Raw genomic sequence first — 19,779 nt, 5'->3', positions numbered from 1 at the left:
TTCTTGTAACGGCTTTCTTCGTCCTCCTCTGACGAGGAGTAAGAAATGTCGGACCAATGCGCAGCGGGGTATGTGTCCATAATATATTTTAATGATACAAACGAACACAGAAACAAAACAATAAACGATACGTGAAATACAAACCGAAACAGTTCCGTGTGGGGCAAACACTGACACGGAAAATAACCACCCACGAAACCCAGGTGGAAAAAGGCTACCTAAGTATGATTCTCAATCAGAGACAACTAACGACACCTGCCTCTGATTGAGAATCATACCAGGCCAAACGAATAAACCAACATAGAAAAACGAACATAGATAACCCACCCAACTCACGCCCTGACCATACTAAAACAAAGAAATAACAAAAAAACTAAGGTCAGAACGTGACACTTCTTTGCTGCCCTTCTTGACATGAGGCCATCCTCCAAAAGTCTTCGCCTCACTGTGCGTGCAGATGCACTCACACCTGCCTGCTGCCATTCCTGAGCAAGCTCTGTACTGGTGGTGCCCCGATCCCGCAGCTGAATCAACTTTAGGAGACGGTCCTGGCTCTTGCTGGACTTTCTTGGGCGCCCTGAAGCCTTCTTCACAACAATTGAACCGCTCTCCTTGAAGTTCTTGATGATCCGATAAATGGTTGATTTAGGTCTTACTGGCAGCAATATCCTTGCCTGTGAAGCCCTTTTTGTGCAAAGCAATGATGACGGCACGTGTTTCCTTGCAGGTAACCTTGCTTGACAGAGGAAGAACAATGATTCCAAGCACCACCCTCCCTTTGAAGCATCCAGTCTGTTATTCGAACTCAATCAGCATGACAGAGTGATCTCCAGCCTTGTCCTCATCAACACTCACACCTGTGTTAACGAGAGAATCACTGACATGATGTCAGCTGGTCCTTTTGTGGCAGGGCTGAAATGCAGTGGAAATGTTTTTGGGGGATTCAGTTCATTTGCATGGCAAAGAGGGACTTTGCAATTAATTGCAATTCATCTGATCACTCTTCATAACATTCTGGAGTATATGCAAATTGCCATCATACAAACTGAGGCAGCAATTAATATTTGTGTCATTCTCAAAACTTTTGGCCACTACTTTATATAGACTGTATTGTAGTAATAATATTAGAATATATCATAGTATAGACTGTATTGCCTATTTAACTATCTTTAATCTTGTGTCACACCTTAATACTGCACTCCTGCTTTCTCCTCTGTCTGTGTCCTCTGTATAATACTGCACCCCTGCTTTCTCCTCTGTCTGTGTCCTCTGTATAATACTGAACGCCTGGTTTATCCTCTGTCTGTGTCCTCTGTATAATACTGAACCCCTGCTTTATCCTCTGTCTGTGCAGGAAAGTTCACTTGTATCGAGGCTCGTTTCCATCTGGAGAGGCAGATGGGCTATTACCTGATTCAGATGTACATCCCCAGCCTTTTGATTGTCATTTTGTCCTGGGTGTCCTTCTGGATCAACATGGACGCTGCACCTGCCAGAGTGGGACTGGGCATTACCACCGTGCTCACTATGACCACCCAGTCCTCCGGCTCCCGAGCCTCCCTCCCCAAGGTGAGACAAACTCCCTAACCCAGAGCTCCGGCTCCTGAGCCTCCCTCCCCAAGGTGAGACAAACTCCCTAACCCAGAGCTCCGGCTCCTGAGCCTCCCTCCCCAAGGTGAGACAAACTCCCTAACCCAGAGCTCCGGCTCCTGAGCCTCCCTCCCCAAGGTGAGACAAACTCCCTAACCCAGAACTCCGGCTCCTGAGCCTCCCTCCCCAAGGTGAGGATTGTTCTAGATGAACAACAAACCACACACTGTCTATTGTTCTAGATGAACTACAAACCACACTCTGTCTATTGTCCTAGATGAACTACAAACCACACTCTGTCTATTATCCTAGATGAACTACAAACCACACACTGTCTATTGTCCTAGATGAACTACAAACCACACACTGTCTATTGTCCTAGATGGTCAAACTAACTCAACATGAGAAAAAAAGGGATTTTCAGATTAAAAAGAAAGCGGGACTTTGCATGAGGGACTACGATTTTATAATTATGTCCTGGAAAAGTATCCTCCCATTTTGTTTGTTGACATTAGGTGATTCATGTTCTCTGGAAAACTGAACTGAAGTGAACCGTGATTTGTATGCAGTTCAGCTGTCACAATAATGATCACACAGCACGGCTGAGCGTAGGTGCACACAGCACAGACTGCTCTCCCTCTTCCACGCCTCACTGACTTGGTGCGTTGGTGACAGGGAGGGAAGGAGAGGATAGGGGGACATTTTGAAAGACAACAACATTCAGTCGTCTTTACTCAACAAATCTAGCCACCACGGAAAAGTAACTTTTTTGCTGTCATTATTTTCTATCCCCCTGTTGTAGTGCTCTACTTTCAATACAAAGAGATGAAGAATGAAGAATTTTAATTGATCAAGTACTGTAAAAAACACATCAAAATATCTGATCTAGTGTGGAAAACTAGAAATCCCACAATCCAACGACACTAGGAATCAGTCAAACAGTAGTCTGCCTCTGTCTGTCTCGGGCTGCTGGTGCCTCATCATTTGAACAATGTCTTGTGAACCATGCATTCTGTAATGCCACCTAAACTGCATTCCAGGGCCACTTGGTCACTGACTTGTCAAATACAGTGAGCTTCAGCTGAACTGACAAGCCAACCCAGTCTAGCTTTAGCCCCATTTCCAGGTCAAAGATGTGGTTTCCAAAAATCTCTCTCTGTCACTGCCCAGGCAGAGCAGAGTCCTGCCAATCCAATTGACCGTACAGACTACAGTGTACTGGACAGTTCTTAGAGTTTGAAGTTAAATGTTGTCTTTGTAGCGGACATCAAATTAATGAATCAAGGATCATAGGATGATTAGATACAGATACAGTGTCTTCAGAAAGTATTTAGACCCCTTGACTTTTTCCTTACAGCCTTATTCTAAAATAGTTCATTTTTTTAAAGTCCTCATCAGTCAACACACAATACCCCATAATGACAAAACAAAAACAGGTTTTTAGACATTTTTGCTAATGTATTAAAAATGAAACACAGAAATTCCTCATTTACGTAAGAATTCAGACCTTTTGCCATGAGACTCGAAATTGAGCACAGGGTGCATCCTGTTTCCATTGATCATTCTTGAGATGTTTCTACAACTTGATTGGAGTCCACCTGTGGTAAATTCAATTGATTGGAAAGGCACACACCTGTCTATATAAGGTCTCACAGTTGACAGTGCATGTCAGAGCAAAAACCAAGCCATGAGGTCAAAGGAATTGTCTATAGATCTCCGAGACAGGATTGTCCATAGATCTCCGAGACAGGATTGTGTTGAGGCACAGATCTGGGGAAGGGTACCAAAAACTGTCTGCAGCATTGAAGGTTCCCGGATAACACAGTGGCCTCCATCATCCTTAAATGGAAGAAGTTTGGAACCACCACTCCACCAATCAGTTCTTTATGGTAGAGTGGCCAGACGGAAGCCACTCATCAGTAAAAGGAACATGACAGCCCACTTGGAGTTTGCCAAAAGGCACCTAAAGGACTCTCAAACAATGAGAAACAAGATTCTCTGGTCTGATGAAACTAAGATTGAACTGTTTGGCCTGAATGCCAAGTGTCACTTCTGGAGGAAAACTGTCACCATCCCTATGGTGAAGCATGGTGGTGGCAGCATCATGATGTGGGGATGTTTTTCAGCATCAGGGACTGGCAGACTAGTCAGGATTGAGGGAAAGATGAACAGAGAGAAGTACAGAGAGATTCTTGATGAAAACCTGCTCCAGAGCGCTCAGGACTTCAGACTGGGGCGAAGGTTCACCTTCCAACAGGACAACGACCCTAAGCACACAGCCAAGACAACGCAGGAGTGGCTTCGGGACAAGCCTCTGGATGTCCTTGAGTGGCCCAGCCAGAGCCCGGACTTGAACCCGATTGAACATTTCTTGAGAGACCTGAAAATGGCTGTGCAGCGACGCTCCCCATCCAACCTGACAGAGCTTGAGAGGATCTGCAGGGATGAATGGGAGAAACTCCCCAAATACAGGTGTGACAAGCTTGTAGCGTCATACAGTAGACCAAGAAGACTCAAGGCTGTAATCGCTGCCAATGGTGCTTCAACAAAGTATTAAGTAAAGGGTCTGAATACTTAAGTAAATGTGATATTTCAGTTTTGCAAAAATGTCTACAAACCTGTTTTTGCTTTGTCATTATGGAGTATTGTGTGTAGATTGATGAGGGGGAAAACAATTTAATTCATTTTAGAATAAGGCTGTAATGTAACAAAATGTGGAAAAACGCCAAGGGGTCTGAATACTTTCCCAATGGACATGGTACTGTACATTATCTTTGACTCCAAGGTCAGTTGTTGTTGTCCTCCTCCTGCTTACCATCGTGTCCTCCTGCCCAATCACAGGTGTCGTATGTGAAAGCCATTGACATCTGGATGGCCGTGTGCCTCCTGTTTGTCTTCTCGGCCCTGCTCGAGTACGCTGCTGTGAACTTCATCGCTCGGCAACACAAGGAACTGCTGCGCTTCAGGAGGAGAAGGAGACACATGAAGGTCAATGAACTGCTTTTTTAAATTATTGTGATCAAATGTTTATTATCCAATCATAGATTAGACTAACACTTTTCACAGGAACCCTTCCCTTCCCATCACCTCAACCCCCTCCTCTCAGACCAGCAAGAGAGCCAGCCTCAGTTAAATATGACACTTTTTGTTTTCTTATATTCTCTACAAGTACACAACAGTTCATATTTAATGCTGAGGGAGTATTGAGAATGATTAAAGTCATTAGGGTTTGTCCCAAATGGCACCCTAGTCCCTTTATAGTGCACTAATTTTGACCAGAGCCCATAGAGAATAGGCTCAAATGTATTGCACTATATAGCGTGCCATTTGCGACACATCCATGGACACAGACCAAACAAAAGAATGAGCTGTGTATCAGATTCACAACAATAGATTTATTCCCACATGCCCTACAGTGCCTTGCAAAAGTATTCATCCCCCTTGGCGTTTTTCCTATTTTGTTGCATTACAACCTGTAATTTAAATGGATTTCTATTTGGATTTCATGTAATGGACATACACAAAATAGTCCAAATTGGTGAAGTGAAATGGAAAAAAATTACTTGTTTGCTATGAAGTCCCTAAATAAGATCTGGTGCAACCAATTACCTTCAGAAGTCACATAAGTAGTTAAATAACGTCCACCTGTTTGCAATCTAAGTGTCACATGATCTGTCACATGATCTCAGTATAAATAGACCTGTTCTGAAAGGCCCCAGAGTCTGAAACACCACTAAGCAAAGGGCAACACCAACCAAGCAGCACCATGAAGACCAAGGAGCTCTCCAAACAGGTCAGGGTTGGGTTCTAAAAAATATCAGAAACTGTGAACATCCCACAGAGCACCATTAAATCCATTATTAAAACATGGAAAGAATATGGCACCACAACAAACACAGAGGAGGAGCTGTCCATAGGACCACTTTACGCCGTACATTCCACAGAGCTGGGCTTTACGGAAGAGTGGCCAGAAGAAGCCATTGCTTAAAGAAAAAAATAAGCAACCACATTTGGTGTTCACCAAAAGGCATGTGGGAGACTCCCCAAACATATGGAAGAGGGTACTCTGGTCAGATGAGACTAAAATTGAGCTTTTTGGCCATTAAGGAAAACGCTATGTCTGGCGCAAACCCAACATCCCTCATTACTCCAAGAATACCATCCCCACAGTGAAGCATGGTGGTGGCAGCATCATGCTGTGGGAAACTGGTCAGAATTTAAGGAATGATGGATGGTGCTAAATACAGGGAAATTCTTGTGGGAAACCTGTTTCAGTCTTCCAGAGATTTGAGACTGGGACGGAGGTTCAGGACAATGACGCTAAGAATACTGCTAAACCAACACTCGAGTGGTTTAAGGGGAAACATTGAAATGTCTTGGAATGGCCTAGTCAAAGCCCAGACCTCAATCCAATTGAGAATCTGTGGTATGACTTAAAGATTACTGTACACCAGCAGAATGCATCCAACTTGAAGGAGCTGGAGCAGTTTTGTCTTGAAGAATGGGCAAAAATCCCAGTGGCTAGATGTGCCAAGCTTATAGAGACATACCCCAAGAGACTTGCAGCTGTAATTGCTGCAAAGATTGCTCTACAAAGTATTGACTTTTGGGGGGGGGGTGAATATTTGTGCACACTCAAGTTTTCAGTTTTTTTTTTGTCTTATTTCTTGTTTGTTTCACAATAAAAAATATTTTGCATCTTCGAAGTGGTAGGCATGTTGTGTAAATCAAATGATAGAATTCCCCCGAAAATCCATTTTAATTCCAAGTTGTAAAGCAATAAATTAGGAAAAATGCCAAGGGGGGTGTATCAAATTCACAACAATGGAATTATTCCCACATGCCTTAACGTAGTCTATCGTCTAACTGGCCCAGGAGGACACCAGGTTGTAACGGTAGGGTTTAAAGGCCACTGCAATACAACGTTCCCAATGGGCGGTGCCTGTTATCCTTGTATTAAAGTCAGTTAAACAAGTAGTCAGGAACTTGTTTTATAGCCTGATCCCAGATCTGTTGTTGTATAGCCAACTCCTGTTGTCATTGGCATACCTAGTTTTTAGTGCACAATGACCAAAGTAATTGGCAAGACAGCACAAACAGATCTGGGATCAGGCTATAAAACAAGTAGATTGAAATTGAAAACCCCATCGCTACACTCTGTTTTTTTTGCTTTTAATAAGATGTCAGATCCAAACAAACTCCGTAGCTGTTGTTTGTCTGATAGTGTTTGTGTTATTGATGTCTTGAAGACTGAATATCAAATAGAGCTATAAAAGTATGAGTCATTTAGTACTATCTTTCTACCACAGAGAGTGTTGTTCCCTCATCCTAAAACTCAGATCCAGCTAGGGGACTCTTTCTCTGCATCACTCATCTCATTTCTCTGAGGGGCAGCTAGACGGAGGAATTCAGATGTTAGATTTTTTTTTTACTGTTTAATCAATCAATTTTATCTGTCCAGATGAATTGATCAAATCCAAGACCATGTAATTTATTTAGAAGTAAACCTGTCAGCCTTGAAGCTAATAGAATAGGTCTGAGGAGGAGGGGGGGAGGAGGAGGAGGGGGGAGGGGAGGAGGAGGAGGGGGGAGTAGGGAGGAGGAAGATGAGGGGGAGGAGGAGGAGGGGAGGAGGAGAAGGAGGGGAGGAGGAGGGGAGAGGGGAGGAGGAGGAGGAGGGGAGGAGGAGGGGGGAAAGGGGAGGAGGAGGGGGGGGGGGAGGAGGAGAAAGAGGAGAAAGAGGAGGGGGGTTGAGAAAACACAGAAACCCTTCAAGGAGTTAGACATAAACATTCCATAAACTCCTTGTCATTCCGTGCGCCTTGACCGGGCGGACAGGCAGGCAGGAGTCTACAGCCACTGACTACTTCCAAGGGAATATGGATCCAGTCAATCATTCAAAAGAGAGTAAAAAAAACTCAAAATAAATCCTCAATACTATTGCTATAATCCATAATCCCTGAAAGGAGGGTATGTACTAGGTGAGGGTAGATTAGTCTACTGTTCCCTGGAGCACTAGTCTCTCTCAGGTAAATCGAGAAGCTGGCCACATCCCTAATGGCAACCATAGGGCTCTGGTCAAAAATAGTGCACTATACAGGGAATAGGGTGCCATAGGGCTCTGGTCAAAAGTAGTGCACTATACAGGGAATAGGGTGCCATAGGGCTCTGGTCAAAAGTAGTGCACTATACAGGGAATAGGTTGCCATAGGGCTCTGGTCAATAGTAGTGTGCTATTTATTAATATTTTTTTATTTCACCTTTATTGAACCAGGTAGGCCAGTTGAGAACAAGTTCTCATTTACAACTGCGACCTGGCCAAGATAAAGCAAAGCAGTGCGACAAAAACAACAACACAGAGTTACACATGGGATAAATACATGTACAGTCAATTACACAATAGAAAAATCTATATACAGTGTGTGCAAATGAAGTAAGATTAGGGAGGTAAGGCAATAAATAGGCCATAGTGGTGAAATAATTACAATTTAGCAATTAAACACTGGAGTGATAGATGTGCAGATGATGATGTGCAAGTAGAGATACTGCTGAGTACCATACAGTGTTTATTGCTCCCATCTCTACAAGAGATGATAGCTGGTAGTCCTGGAGTTTGTCATGAATGACTCAGATCTTCATCCAGTCTTTTACATGGTATGAGTTCTGGAGATTTCCGGTTTGGTGATGTCATCATGTAGTCTAGTATGTGAAATGCAAGTCAAGCATTATTCTGCTGCGTTTTATAGAAAATGCTGACAAATACTTGTTTGAGTGGTGTTAGGCCTATATAGTATTGCAGTTAACAATAGTATCATAAAATAGGACAAATATAAGCACCCGCCAAATTACTATTTAGTATTATTATATAGTGTACTATTGCAGTTAACTATATTATCATATTATGTTATTATATTAACATTTTTTAATGTAATTATTAACCAAATATCCTGTGAAAATGATTATAAATCCTTGTTTGAGCGGTGTTAGGCCTATAGTATTGAAATGAATAATATTATCAAGTGTTGATGATTATAAGCCCATTATGAAAGGATATATCCTGCATTTACTTAAAACTCTGAATGATATTGAGAGTTTTGGGAGTTTTATCAGATGACAGGCTAGCTGCTATGTGAAATAGCTAGATTGATGTTGTATGACTTTACCATCCTGATCTACAGAAAGACATGTTGTATGACTTTACCATTACCAGTTCAGTGTGTGTGTTCAGCCTTCTAAAGGCTATCATTCAGCCAGGTCATCCTTCTAAAGGCTATCATTCAGCCAGGTCAGCCTTCTAAAGGCTATCATTCAGCCAGGTCAACCTTCTAAAGGCTATCATTCAGCCAGGTCAGCCTTCTAAAGGCTATCATTCAGCCAGGTCAGCCTTCTAAAGGCTATCATTCAGCCAGGTCAGCCTTCTAAAGGCTATCATTCAGCCAGGTCAGCCTTCTAAAGGCTATCATTCAGCCAGGTCAGCCTTCTAAAGGCTATCATTCAGCCAGGTCAGCCTTCTAAAGGCTATCATTCAGCCAGGTCATCCTTCTAAAGGCTATCATTCAGCCAGGTCAGCCTTCTAAAGGCTATCATTCAGCCAGGTCAGCCTTCTAAAGGCTATCATTCAGCCAGGTCAGCCTTCTAAAGGCTATCATTCAGCCAGGTCATCCCAGAGGACTGCTCCTCTGCTCTCTCTGCAGTGAGGAACCTGTCACTTCTACCCTCGACACAATTAAACAACCTCTCTGGTTCTCTCTGGTTCTGGCTGAGCATCGGGATACATAGCACACACACACTCAGCTCCAGGACCAATCTTCAACAGCTGCAGTGGGAATCTTGTTGTTTCTCCGTTGGTGTTTAATTGGTCGATGATTGTCACTGATAACCTAGAGAGTGCCCATCAGCTACTACCTGACCTGGTTGAAAACTGATGGTCGCTGATTGGAAAGACAATGAGGGTGAAATCTACAAACGAACGCTGCAGCCTTTCCTGTGTGTGTGTGTGTGTGTGTGTGTGTGTGTGTGTGTGTGTGTGTGTGTGTGTGTGTGTGTGTGTGTGTGTGTGTGTGTGTGTGTGTGTGTGTGTGTGTGTGTGTGTGTGTGTGTGTGTGTGTGTGTGTGTGTGTGTGTGGGTGCGTGCGTGCGTGCGTGCGTGCGTGCGTGCGTGCGTGCGTGCGTGCGTGCGTGCGTGCGTGCGTGCGTGCGTGCGTCTACGTGTACGGATGTTTATGTGTGTGTGCGTACCTCTATGTGAAGGTGACAGATTGAGGTCTCCCCCTCCTGGCCAGATGGTGTAACTGTAGACGGCAGATCAATAGCAACAGGCAGACTATTCATCTGTTGCCTTGAAGTATAGACTGACTGTCCAGCAGCAACCCACTCCCTCGACACACACACACGCACACACACACACACACACACACACACACACACACACACACACACACACACACACACACACACACACACACACACACACACACACACACACACACACACACACACACATGTACCCGACAAGATCCTCTCGAGACTGAAAGAAAGAGAGAAAGGTCTTAGGAGTAAACTAAATAATGAAATCACTTGCCCAACTGCAGCCAACCAATATTATCCACCAGCATGGAATAAAATAATAGCAAACTGCATGTAATTTGACAAGCTCCTCTCGAGACTGTAAGAAAGGCCTTACCGAATAAACATGAATAAATATTGACTTGATTAAAACTTGACCCAACTGCAGAATACAGGATATCAATGGTGTCTCCTTTAAGGATTGTATAAAGATTATCAATGGAATTATAGCAGTTACAGAATTCATAATAATACATGATTTAATTAGCCATAGAGACATGTCTGTAGCCTATACCCAACCACAATAACAACAGCCATATAGCCCATGCATTAAAGATGCACTCCAGGATCTTAAGCGTAATACATTCGTAACATTTATACACTGAACAAAAAATATCAACGCAACATGCAACAATTTCAAAGATTTTACTGAGTTACAGTTCATATATAAGGAAATCAGTCAATTGAAATAAATTAATTAGGCCCTAATCTATGGATTCCACATGACTGGGCAGGGGCGCAGCCCTGGGGGGGCTTGGGAGGACATAGGCCAACCCACTTGGGAGCCAGGCCCACCCACTTGGGAGCCAGGCCCACCCACTTGGGAGCCAGGCCCAGCCAATCAGAATTCGTTTTTCCCCACAAAATGGCTTTATTACAGACAGAAGTACTCCTCAGTTTTATCAGCTGTCCGAAGAAGCCGGGTGTGGTGGTCCTGGGCTGGCGTGGTTACACGTGGTCTGCGGGTTTTAGTCCAGTTGGACATAATGCCAAATTCTCGAAAACAATGTTGGAGGCGGCTTATGGTAGAGAATTGAACACTCTGGTGGACATTCTTGCAGTCAGCATGTTAATCCCTGAAAACTTGAGACATCTGTGACATTGTGTTGTGTGACAAAACTGCTCATTTTAGAGTGGCCTTTTATTGCCCCCTGCAGAAGGTGCACCTATGTAATGATCATGCTGTTTAATCAGCTTCTTGATATGCCACACCTGTCAGGTGAATGGATACTCTTGGTGAAGGAGAAATGCTCACTAACAGGAAAGTAAACAAATTTGTGCACAACATTTGAGAGAAATAAGCTTTTTGTGTGTATGGAACATTTCTGGGATCTTTTATTTCCACTCATGAAACATGGGACCAACACTTTACATGTTGCGTTTATATTTTTGTTCAGTGGTACAAATTGTATTTGTAAGATATCTAATTGTTAGTGCACAAAATGTCTTCCATTCTGTTACATACTGTAATTCAATTTTTTTCCATGGTTTAATAAGGAAGACATTTGTCTGTGGCTCATTTGTGATGCTAGTCAGCCAATGCCTCCACGCCAGGCAGTCACTAAAAGCAACCCAAAAAACTCAACTCTAGTCTAAAATATTAGCGTCCAGAAACGTCTCAGCTAAGTGGATATCTCCTTTCTTTCAGCTATCCTTTTCCCCTTTAGTCCAAACTGAGATATATTAATAACTAGGTGACATGATGTGACCCCTAGACTGCAGATACAGTGTTCCACTGGCTAACGATGACAGGGCCTTATTAGGACCAGACTTCCTGATTGATCCAGGATAATCAGCTCATTAGGCCTGATAAGAGACTGGATTAGCTAGGTAAATAAGTGGCAAGCGACAGGAAGCTACTCTCTGCCAGTGTCTGCAGGACATGAGAAGGAGTTAAATTATGTGAACTCATTGTTTCTTTGCGAAGTAAAAGATAATACATCCAAAAAATAATACATAGAACAAAGATAAGTTATTGAACTTCTGTACAATATTTTCACAATACAAAATATATTACGTAGTATAAAGATGTTATAATTGAGTTGTGTTTCAACTGTGAAGAATATTTGTAAACAGTTTTACATTAACAATGTCTAAAATCCAGAATTTCTGCCATTCTGAAGCAAAAACCCATAGAGCACTAGTGAGAGAGATGATAAGGGACTATTTAATTGTGTTTCAACTGTGACTTATATTTCTTAACAGTTTTACATGAACATGGCCTAAAGTCATGTATTCAGGCAGTTTCGACAACGCAGAAATGATCGATAATAGGAGACACTGTGGCTTTTTAAACAGTTTTCAATAAACATAGTCTAAAATCATGTTTGATGTCATTTTTAAGTAGCAACTAGTGCAGTACTGGTAGTAGAGATGATGGGAACACTATGCGACACTATTTGGTATGTTGCAACTGTGAAATATAGTTTTAAACAGTTATATATTAACAATGTCTAAAATCCAGAATTTCTGCCGTTCTAAAGCAAGACCCGGTGAGAGAGACAATTTAGTTGTTCGAACTGTGAAGCAAAATGTAATGTTCAAAGAAGTCAGTCCTAGACTAGACGAGCAAGGTATTTGTTTTATTTGACTTTGTGTCCGAGAAACCAGCCCTTAACAGTAGTACTACTTCAACATTCTCCTTAGATTACCTGATCCTTTAATAATGAATATACCAATCCTCAATATAAAAGCATGATAGCACGATATTAAAAAAGGAATGAGAATCCGATTGGAATGACTGGGAAAGGGTCGTGTATTGGCATTGGGGCTAAATTGCTTTGGGAAATCATAAAATGAACGGCAAGACACCAACTCCTTCGAGGAGAAGTTGATGATAGTTAGTCGTGACACTTCCCAAAATGACTTTGTGCAAATCAGCATTTTCCCTTTTCCAAGGCTGCATGACACCGTGACCCACGCAAAGGCAAATGTTTAGAGAAAACATAAGATGGAACCTCCAACTAGTTGGTTTTACGGTTCTCTTTAATCTCAGCCATTAATCACATCACCACACACTAAGAGATATACAGGCATCTATCATGAGGAAATAATGAGATGGATCGGGGAGTCAAGGCGTCCTTCTCTCTGTGTCTCACTAGACACCAAACAACCAACCAACCGGTCACCTCTCTTTCAATTCAATCTCAATTCAAAGGGCTTTATTGGCATGGGAAACATATGTTTACATTGCCATAGCAAGTCAAATAGATAATGAACAAAAGTGGAATAAACAATGAAAATTTGACAGTAAACATTACACTCACAGAAGTTGGAAATAGAAGAGAGACATTTCAAATGTCATATGATGTATATATACAGTGTTGTAACGATGTGCAAATAGTACAAAAGGGAAAATAAATAAACATAAATATTGGTTGTATTTACAATGGTGTTTGTTCTTCACTGGTTGCCCTTTTCTTGTGGCAACAGGTCACAAATCTTGCTGCTGTGATGACTCACTGTGCTATTTCACCCAATAGATATGGGAGTTTATCAAAATTGGATTTGTTTGGGGATTCTCTCTCTGACTTGCAAATGCAAAAGGAGGAGAATGAGTGAGGGAGGGAGGGAGGAGGAGAGAGGAGGAGAGAGCCTGATACTGCTTTTGTTCCAAGCCATACATTGTTTCCCTCACCACCACAAACCCAAAGGGCACCATTCCTCTCTCTCACTATTTATCTCCCCTTCGTACAATAAGAGTCTCTGCCCAGCTTACTGCTTTAATGGTGGAATGTTGAATTAGGGGGCCGGGTAATGAATCAGACAGCCGGGGCTTGGGCGGGCGGTGTGAAAATGTATGCGTTTCAAATGGCATCCTATTCCCTACATCGTACACTACTTTTGACCATAGGTCTAAGTCGAAAGTAGTGCACTATGTAGGGAATAGGATGCCATTTTGGGACGCCATCCTCCGCCATCCCTCTTTACTGCTCCACGTCACGTCCCCCAGCCAACACATTAATCATACGGCAGGAGGAGTGAATACTTACAAATGGTGGGCCAGCGCCACTGAAGGACAAGGGAAGGTTGACGCACAACACAGCCAGCATTAGATATCTCAGTCACTGTTACAGGAAAACAGTGGAGCAACGTAGCCAGCATTAGATATCTCAGTCACTGTTACAGGAAAACAGTGGAGCAACGTAGCTAGCATTAGATATCTCAGTCACTGTTACAGGAAAACAGTGGAGCAACGTAGCTAGCATTAGATATCTCAGTCACTGTTAGTGGAGTGGAGGAGACGATCCAAAATGGGGGAGAAAGGAGAAGACCCGCCTCCCCTTGTGTGTGTGTGTGTGTGTGTGTGTGTGTGTGTGTGTGTGTGTGTGTGTGTGTGTGTGTGTGTGTGTGTGTGTGTGTGTGTGTGTGTGTGTGTGTGTGTGTGTGTGTGTGTGTGTGTGTGTGTGTGTGTGTGTGTGTGTGTGTTCATCCATTCAGCCCAACACACATGAACAGTTATAAATGGGGAGGGATAAAGACAAGGACAGAAGGAGGACATGGAGTCTACAAATGGAACCTAGAAAACTAAGGCTTGTATTTTAGACAAGGACAGAAGGACATTTACATTTTTCACACCAAGCAAAGACAGATAAGGGACCCTGATTGTTTGTGTGTGATGAGGTATTGTGGAGGCAGGGATTGTGTTAGCCAGCTACCTGTAATGAAATTGCAGTCAATAGGAAAATGCAATTTACGTACGTATGATATCGAGATAACGTGTCCTTTATAACATGTGCAAACCTTGCCTCATAACCTTGAGTGATGTCATAGCTAAAATGTGAATCGTCGACCCATGCAATCCATATTTATCACAATGCATATCAATGGTTAGTGAGATAGTATCTGGATCATGAGGGATATTTAAGGCTCAACCACATGTGCCTCATTATGTTAATTAATATGTCTCTGCAATACTTAAAGGCCCACTGTGATTTTGACAGCCATTATATGTGTTTTCAATTCACGAAATCTGTTAAGAGCCTTTTCCTTAACGGCCCACTATAATTTAAGCCAGTTAAGAGCCTTTTCCTTGAAGACCAACTATGATTTAAGACTGTTAAGAGCCTTTTCCTTGAAGACCCACTATGATTTAAGCCAGTTAAGAGCCTTTTCCTTGAAGACCCACTATGATTTAAGACTGTTAAGAGCCTTTTCCTTGAAGACCCACTATGATTTAAGACTGTTAAGAGCCTTTTCCTTGAAGACCCACTATGATTTAAACCAGTTAAGAGCGTTTTCCTTGAAGACCCACTATAATTTAAGCCAGTTAAGAGCCTTTTCCTTGAAGACCCACTATGATTTAAGCCAGTTAAGAGCCTTTTCCTTGAAGACCCACTATGATTTAAGCCAGTTAAGAGCCTTTTCCTTGAAGACCCACTATAATTTAAGCCAGTTAAGAGCCTTTTCCTTGAAGACCCACTATAATTTAAGCCAGTTAAGAGCCTTTTCCTTGAAGACCCACTATGATTTAAACCAGTTAAGAGCCTTTTCCTTGAAGACCCACTATAATTTAAGCCAGTTAAGAGCCTTTTCCTTGAAGACCCACTATAATTTAAGCCAGTTAAGAGCCTTTTCCTTGAAGACCCACTATAATTTAAGCCAGTTAAGAGCCTTTTCCTTGAAGACCCACTATAATTTAAGCCAGTTAAGAGCCTTTTCCTTGAAGACCCACTATGATTTAAGCCAGTTAAGAGCCTTTTCCTTGAAGACCCACTATAATTTAAGCCAGTTAAGAGCCTTTTCCTTGAAGACCCACTATAATTTAAGTCTGTTAAGAGCCTTTTCCTTAACGGCCCACTATAATTTAAGCCAGTTAAGAGCCTTTTCCTTGAAGACCCACTATAATTTAAGCCAGTTAAGAGCCTTTTCCTTGAAGACCCACTATGATTTAAACCAGTTAGGAGCCTTTTCCTTGAAGACCCACTATAATTTAGCCAGTTAAGAGCCTTTTCCTTGAAGACCCACTATGATTTAAGCCAGTTAAGAGCCTTTTCTTTGAAGACCCACTATGATTTAAACCAGTTAAGAGCCTTTTCTTTGAAGACCCACTATAATTTAAGTCTGTTAAGAGCCTTTTCCTTGAAGACCCACTATGATTTAAGCCAGTTAAGAGCCTTTTCTTTGAAGACCCACTATAATTTAAGCCAGTTAAGAGCCTTTTCCTTGAAGACCCACTATAATTTGAGCCAGTTAAGAGCCTTTTCCTTGAAGACCCACTATAATTTAAGCCAGTTAAGAGCCTTTTCCTTGAAGACCCACTATGATTTAAGCCAGTTAAGAGCCTTTTCCTTGAAGACCCACTATACTTTAAGCCAGTTAAGAGCCTTTTCCTTGAAGACCCACTATAATTTAAGTCTGTTAAGAGCCTTTTCCTTAACGGCCCACTATAATTTAAGCCAGTTAAGAGCCTTTTCCTTGAAGACCCACTATAATTTAAGCCAGTTAAGAGCCTTTTCCTTGAAGACCCACTATGATTTAAACCAGTTAGGAGCCTTTTCCTTGAAGACCCACTATAATTTAGCCAGTTAAGAGCCTTTTCCTTGAAGACCCACTATGATTTAAGCCAGTTAAGAGCCTTTTCTTTGAAGACCCACTATGATTTAAACCAGTTAAGAGCCTTTTCTTTGAAGACCCACTATAATTTAAGTCTGTTAAGAGCCTTTTCCTTGAAGACCCACTATGACTTAAGCCAGTTAAGAGCCTTTTCTTTGAAGACCCACTATAATTTAAGCCAGTTAAGAGCCTTTTCCTTGAAGACCCACTATAATTTAAGCCAGTTAAGAGCCTTTTCCTTGAAGACCCACTATAATTTAAGCCAGTTAAGAGCCTTTTCCTTGAAGACCCACTATGATTTAAGCCAGTTAAGAGCCTTTTCCTTGAAGACCCACTATAATTTAAGCCAGTTAAGAGCCTTTTCCTTGAAGACCCACTATAATTTAAGTCTGTTAAGAGCCTTTTCCTTAACGGCCCACTATAATTTAAGCCAGTTAAGAGCCTTTTCCTTGAAGACCCACTATAATTTAAACCAGTTAAGAGCCTTTTCCTTGAAGACCCACTATAATTTAAGCCAGTTAAGAGCCTTTTCCTTGAAGACCCACTATAATTTAAGCCAGTTAAGAGCCTTTTCCTTGAAGACCCACTATAATTTAAGCCAGTTAAGAGCCTTTTCCTTGAAGACCCACTATAATTTAAGCCAGTTAAGAGCCTTTTCCTTGAAGACCCACTATAATTTAAACCAGTTAAGAGCCTTTTCCTTGAAGACCCACTATAATTTAAGCCAGTTAAGAGCCTTTTCCTTGAAGACCCACTATAATTTAAGCCAGTTAACAGCCTTTTCCTTGAAGACCCACTATAATTTAAGCCAGTTAAGAGCCTTTTCCTTGAAGACCCACTATAATTTAAGCCAGTTAAGAGCCTTTTCCTTGAAGACCCACTATGATTTAAACCAGTTAGGAGCCTTTTCCTTGAAGACCCACTATAATTTAGCCAGTTAAGAGCCTTTTCCTTGAAGACCCACTATGATTTAAGCCAGTTAAGAGCCTTTTCTTTGAAGACCCACTATGATTTAAACCAGTTAAGAGCCTTTTCTTTGAAGACCCACTATAATTTAAGTCTGTTAAGAGCCTTTTCCTTGAAGACCCACTATGATTTAAGCCAGTTAAGAGCCTTTTCTTTGAAGACCCATTATAATTTAAGCCAGTTAAGAGCCTTTTCCTTGAAGACCCACTATAATTTGAGCCAGTTAAGAGCCTTTTCCTTGAAGACCCACTATAATTTAAGCCAGTTAAGAGCCTTTTCCTTGAAGACCCACTATGATTTAAGCCAGTTAAGAGCCTTTTCCTTGAAGACCCACTATAATTTAAGCCAGTTAAGAGCCTTTTCCTTGAAGACCCACTATAATTTAAGTCTGTTAAGAGCCTTTTCCTTAACGGCCCACTATAATTTAAGCCAGTTAAGAGCCTTTTCCTTGAAGACCCACTATAATTTAAGCCAGTTAAGAGCCTTTTCCTTGAAGACCCACTATGATTTAAACCAGTTAGGAGCCTTTTCCTTGAAGACCCACTATAATTTAGCCAGTTAAGAGCCTTTTCCTTGAAGACCCACTATGATTTAAGCCAGTTAAGAGCCTTTTCTTTGAAGACCCACTATGATTTAAACCAGTTAAGAGCCTTTTCTTTGAAGACCCACTATAATTTAAGTCTGTTAAGAGCCTTTTCCTTGAAGACCCACTATGACTTAAGCCAGTTAAGAGCCTTTTCTTTGAAGACCCACTATAATTTAAGCCAGTTAAGAGCCTTTTCCTTGAAGACCCACTATAATTTAAGCCAGTTAAGAGCCTTTTCCTTGAAGACCCACTATAATTTAAGCCAGTTAAGAGCCTTTTCCTTGAAGACCCACTATGATTTAAGCCAGTTAAGAGCCTTTTCCTTGAAGACCCACTATAATTTAAGCCAGTTAAGAGCCTTTTCCTTGAAGACCCACTATAATTTAAGTCTGTTAAGAGCCTTTTCTTTAACGGCCCACTATAATTTAAGCCAGTTAAGAGCCTTTTCCTTGAAGACCCACTATAATTTAAGCCAGTTAAGAGCCTTTTCCTTGAAGACCCACTCTGATTTAAGCCAGTTAAGAGCCTTTTCCTTGAAGACCCACTATGATTTAAGTCTGTTAAGAGTCTTTTCCTTAACGGCCCACTATAATTTAAGTCTGTTAAGAGCCTTTTCCTTGAAGACCCACTATGATTTAAACCAGTTAAGAGCCTTTTCCTTGAAGACCCACTATAATTTAAGCCAGTTAAGAGCCTTTTCCTTGAAGACCCACTATAATTTAAGCCAGTTAAGAGCCTTTTCCTTGAAGACCCACTATGATTTAAACCAGTTAGGAGCCTTTTCCTTGAAGACCCACTATAATTTAGCCAGTTAAGAGCCTTTTCCTTGAAGACCCACTATGATTTAAGCCAGTTAAGAGCCTTTTCTTTGAAGACCCACTATGATTTAAACCAGTTAAGAGCCTTTTCTTTGAAGACCCACTATAATTTAAGTCTGTTAAGAGCCTTTTCCTTGAAGACCCACTATGACTTAAGCCAGTTAAGAGCCTTTTCTTTGAAGACCCACTATAATTTAAGCCAGTTAAGAGCCTTTTCCTTGAAGACCCACTATAATTTAAGCCAGTTAAGAGCCTTTTCCTTGAAGACCCACTATAATTTAAGCCAGTTAAGAGCCTTTTCCTTGAAGACCCACTATAATTTAAACCAGTTAAGAGCCTTTTCCTTGAAGACCCACTATAATTTAAGCCAGTTAAGAGCCTTTTCCTTGAAGACCCACTATAATTTAAGCCAGTTAAGAGCCTTTTCCTTGAAGACTCACTATAATTTAAGCCAGTTAAGAGCCTTTTCCTTGAAGACCCACTATAATTTAAGCCAGTTAAGAGCCTTTTCCTTGAAGACCCACTATAATTTAAACCAGTTAAGAGCCTTTTCCTTGAAGACCCACTATAATTTAAGCCAGTTAAGAGCCTTTTCCTTGAAGACCCACTATAATTTAAGCCAGTTAACAGCCTTTTCCTTGAAGACCCACTATAATTTAAGCCAGTTAAGAGCCTTTTCCTTGAAGACCCACTATGATTTAAGCCAGTTAAGAGCCTTTTCCTTGAAGACCCACTATAATTTGAGCCAGTTAAGAGCCTTTTCCTTGAAGACCCACTATAATTTAAGCCAGTTAAGAGCCTTTTCCTTGAAGACCCACTATGATTTAAGCCAGTTAAGAGCCTTTTCCTTGAAGACCCACTATAATTTAAGCCAGTTAAGAGCCTTTTCCTTGAAGACCCACTATAATTTAAGTCTGT

General features: G+C 41.6%; 1 protein-coding gene across 12 annotated transcripts in view; it reads left to right on the top strand.

The window, feature by feature from the left end:
- Positions 1 to 19,779, top strand: part of LOC139574805 (glycine receptor subunit alphaZ1) — a 96,897-nt gene that overhangs the window by 58,661 nt on the left and 18,457 nt on the right. For 11 of the 12 annotated variants that reach the window (XM_071399698.1, XM_071399694.1, XM_071399700.1 and 8 more), the window contains 2 exons: positions 1,355 to 1,569; positions 4,432 to 4,578. In XM_071399698.1, coding sequence (XP_071255799.1) covers positions 1,355 to 1,569; positions 4,432 to 4,578 — 362 coding nt within the window. The remainder of the gene's footprint in view (positions 1 to 1,354; positions 1,570 to 4,431; positions 4,579 to 19,779) is intronic. The other variant, XM_071399706.1, reaches the window with a different exon arrangement.

Source organism: Salvelinus alpinus, chromosome 4, assembly GCF_045679555.1.
Source record: "Salvelinus alpinus chromosome 4, SLU_Salpinus.1, whole genome shotgun sequence".
In the NCBI taxonomy this organism is placed as follows: Eukaryota; Metazoa; Chordata; class Actinopteri; order Salmoniformes; family Salmonidae; genus Salvelinus; species Salvelinus alpinus.
The sequence above is the reverse complement of the archived record's forward strand: the minus strand, read 5'-3'. Positions and strand labels throughout refer to the sequence as shown.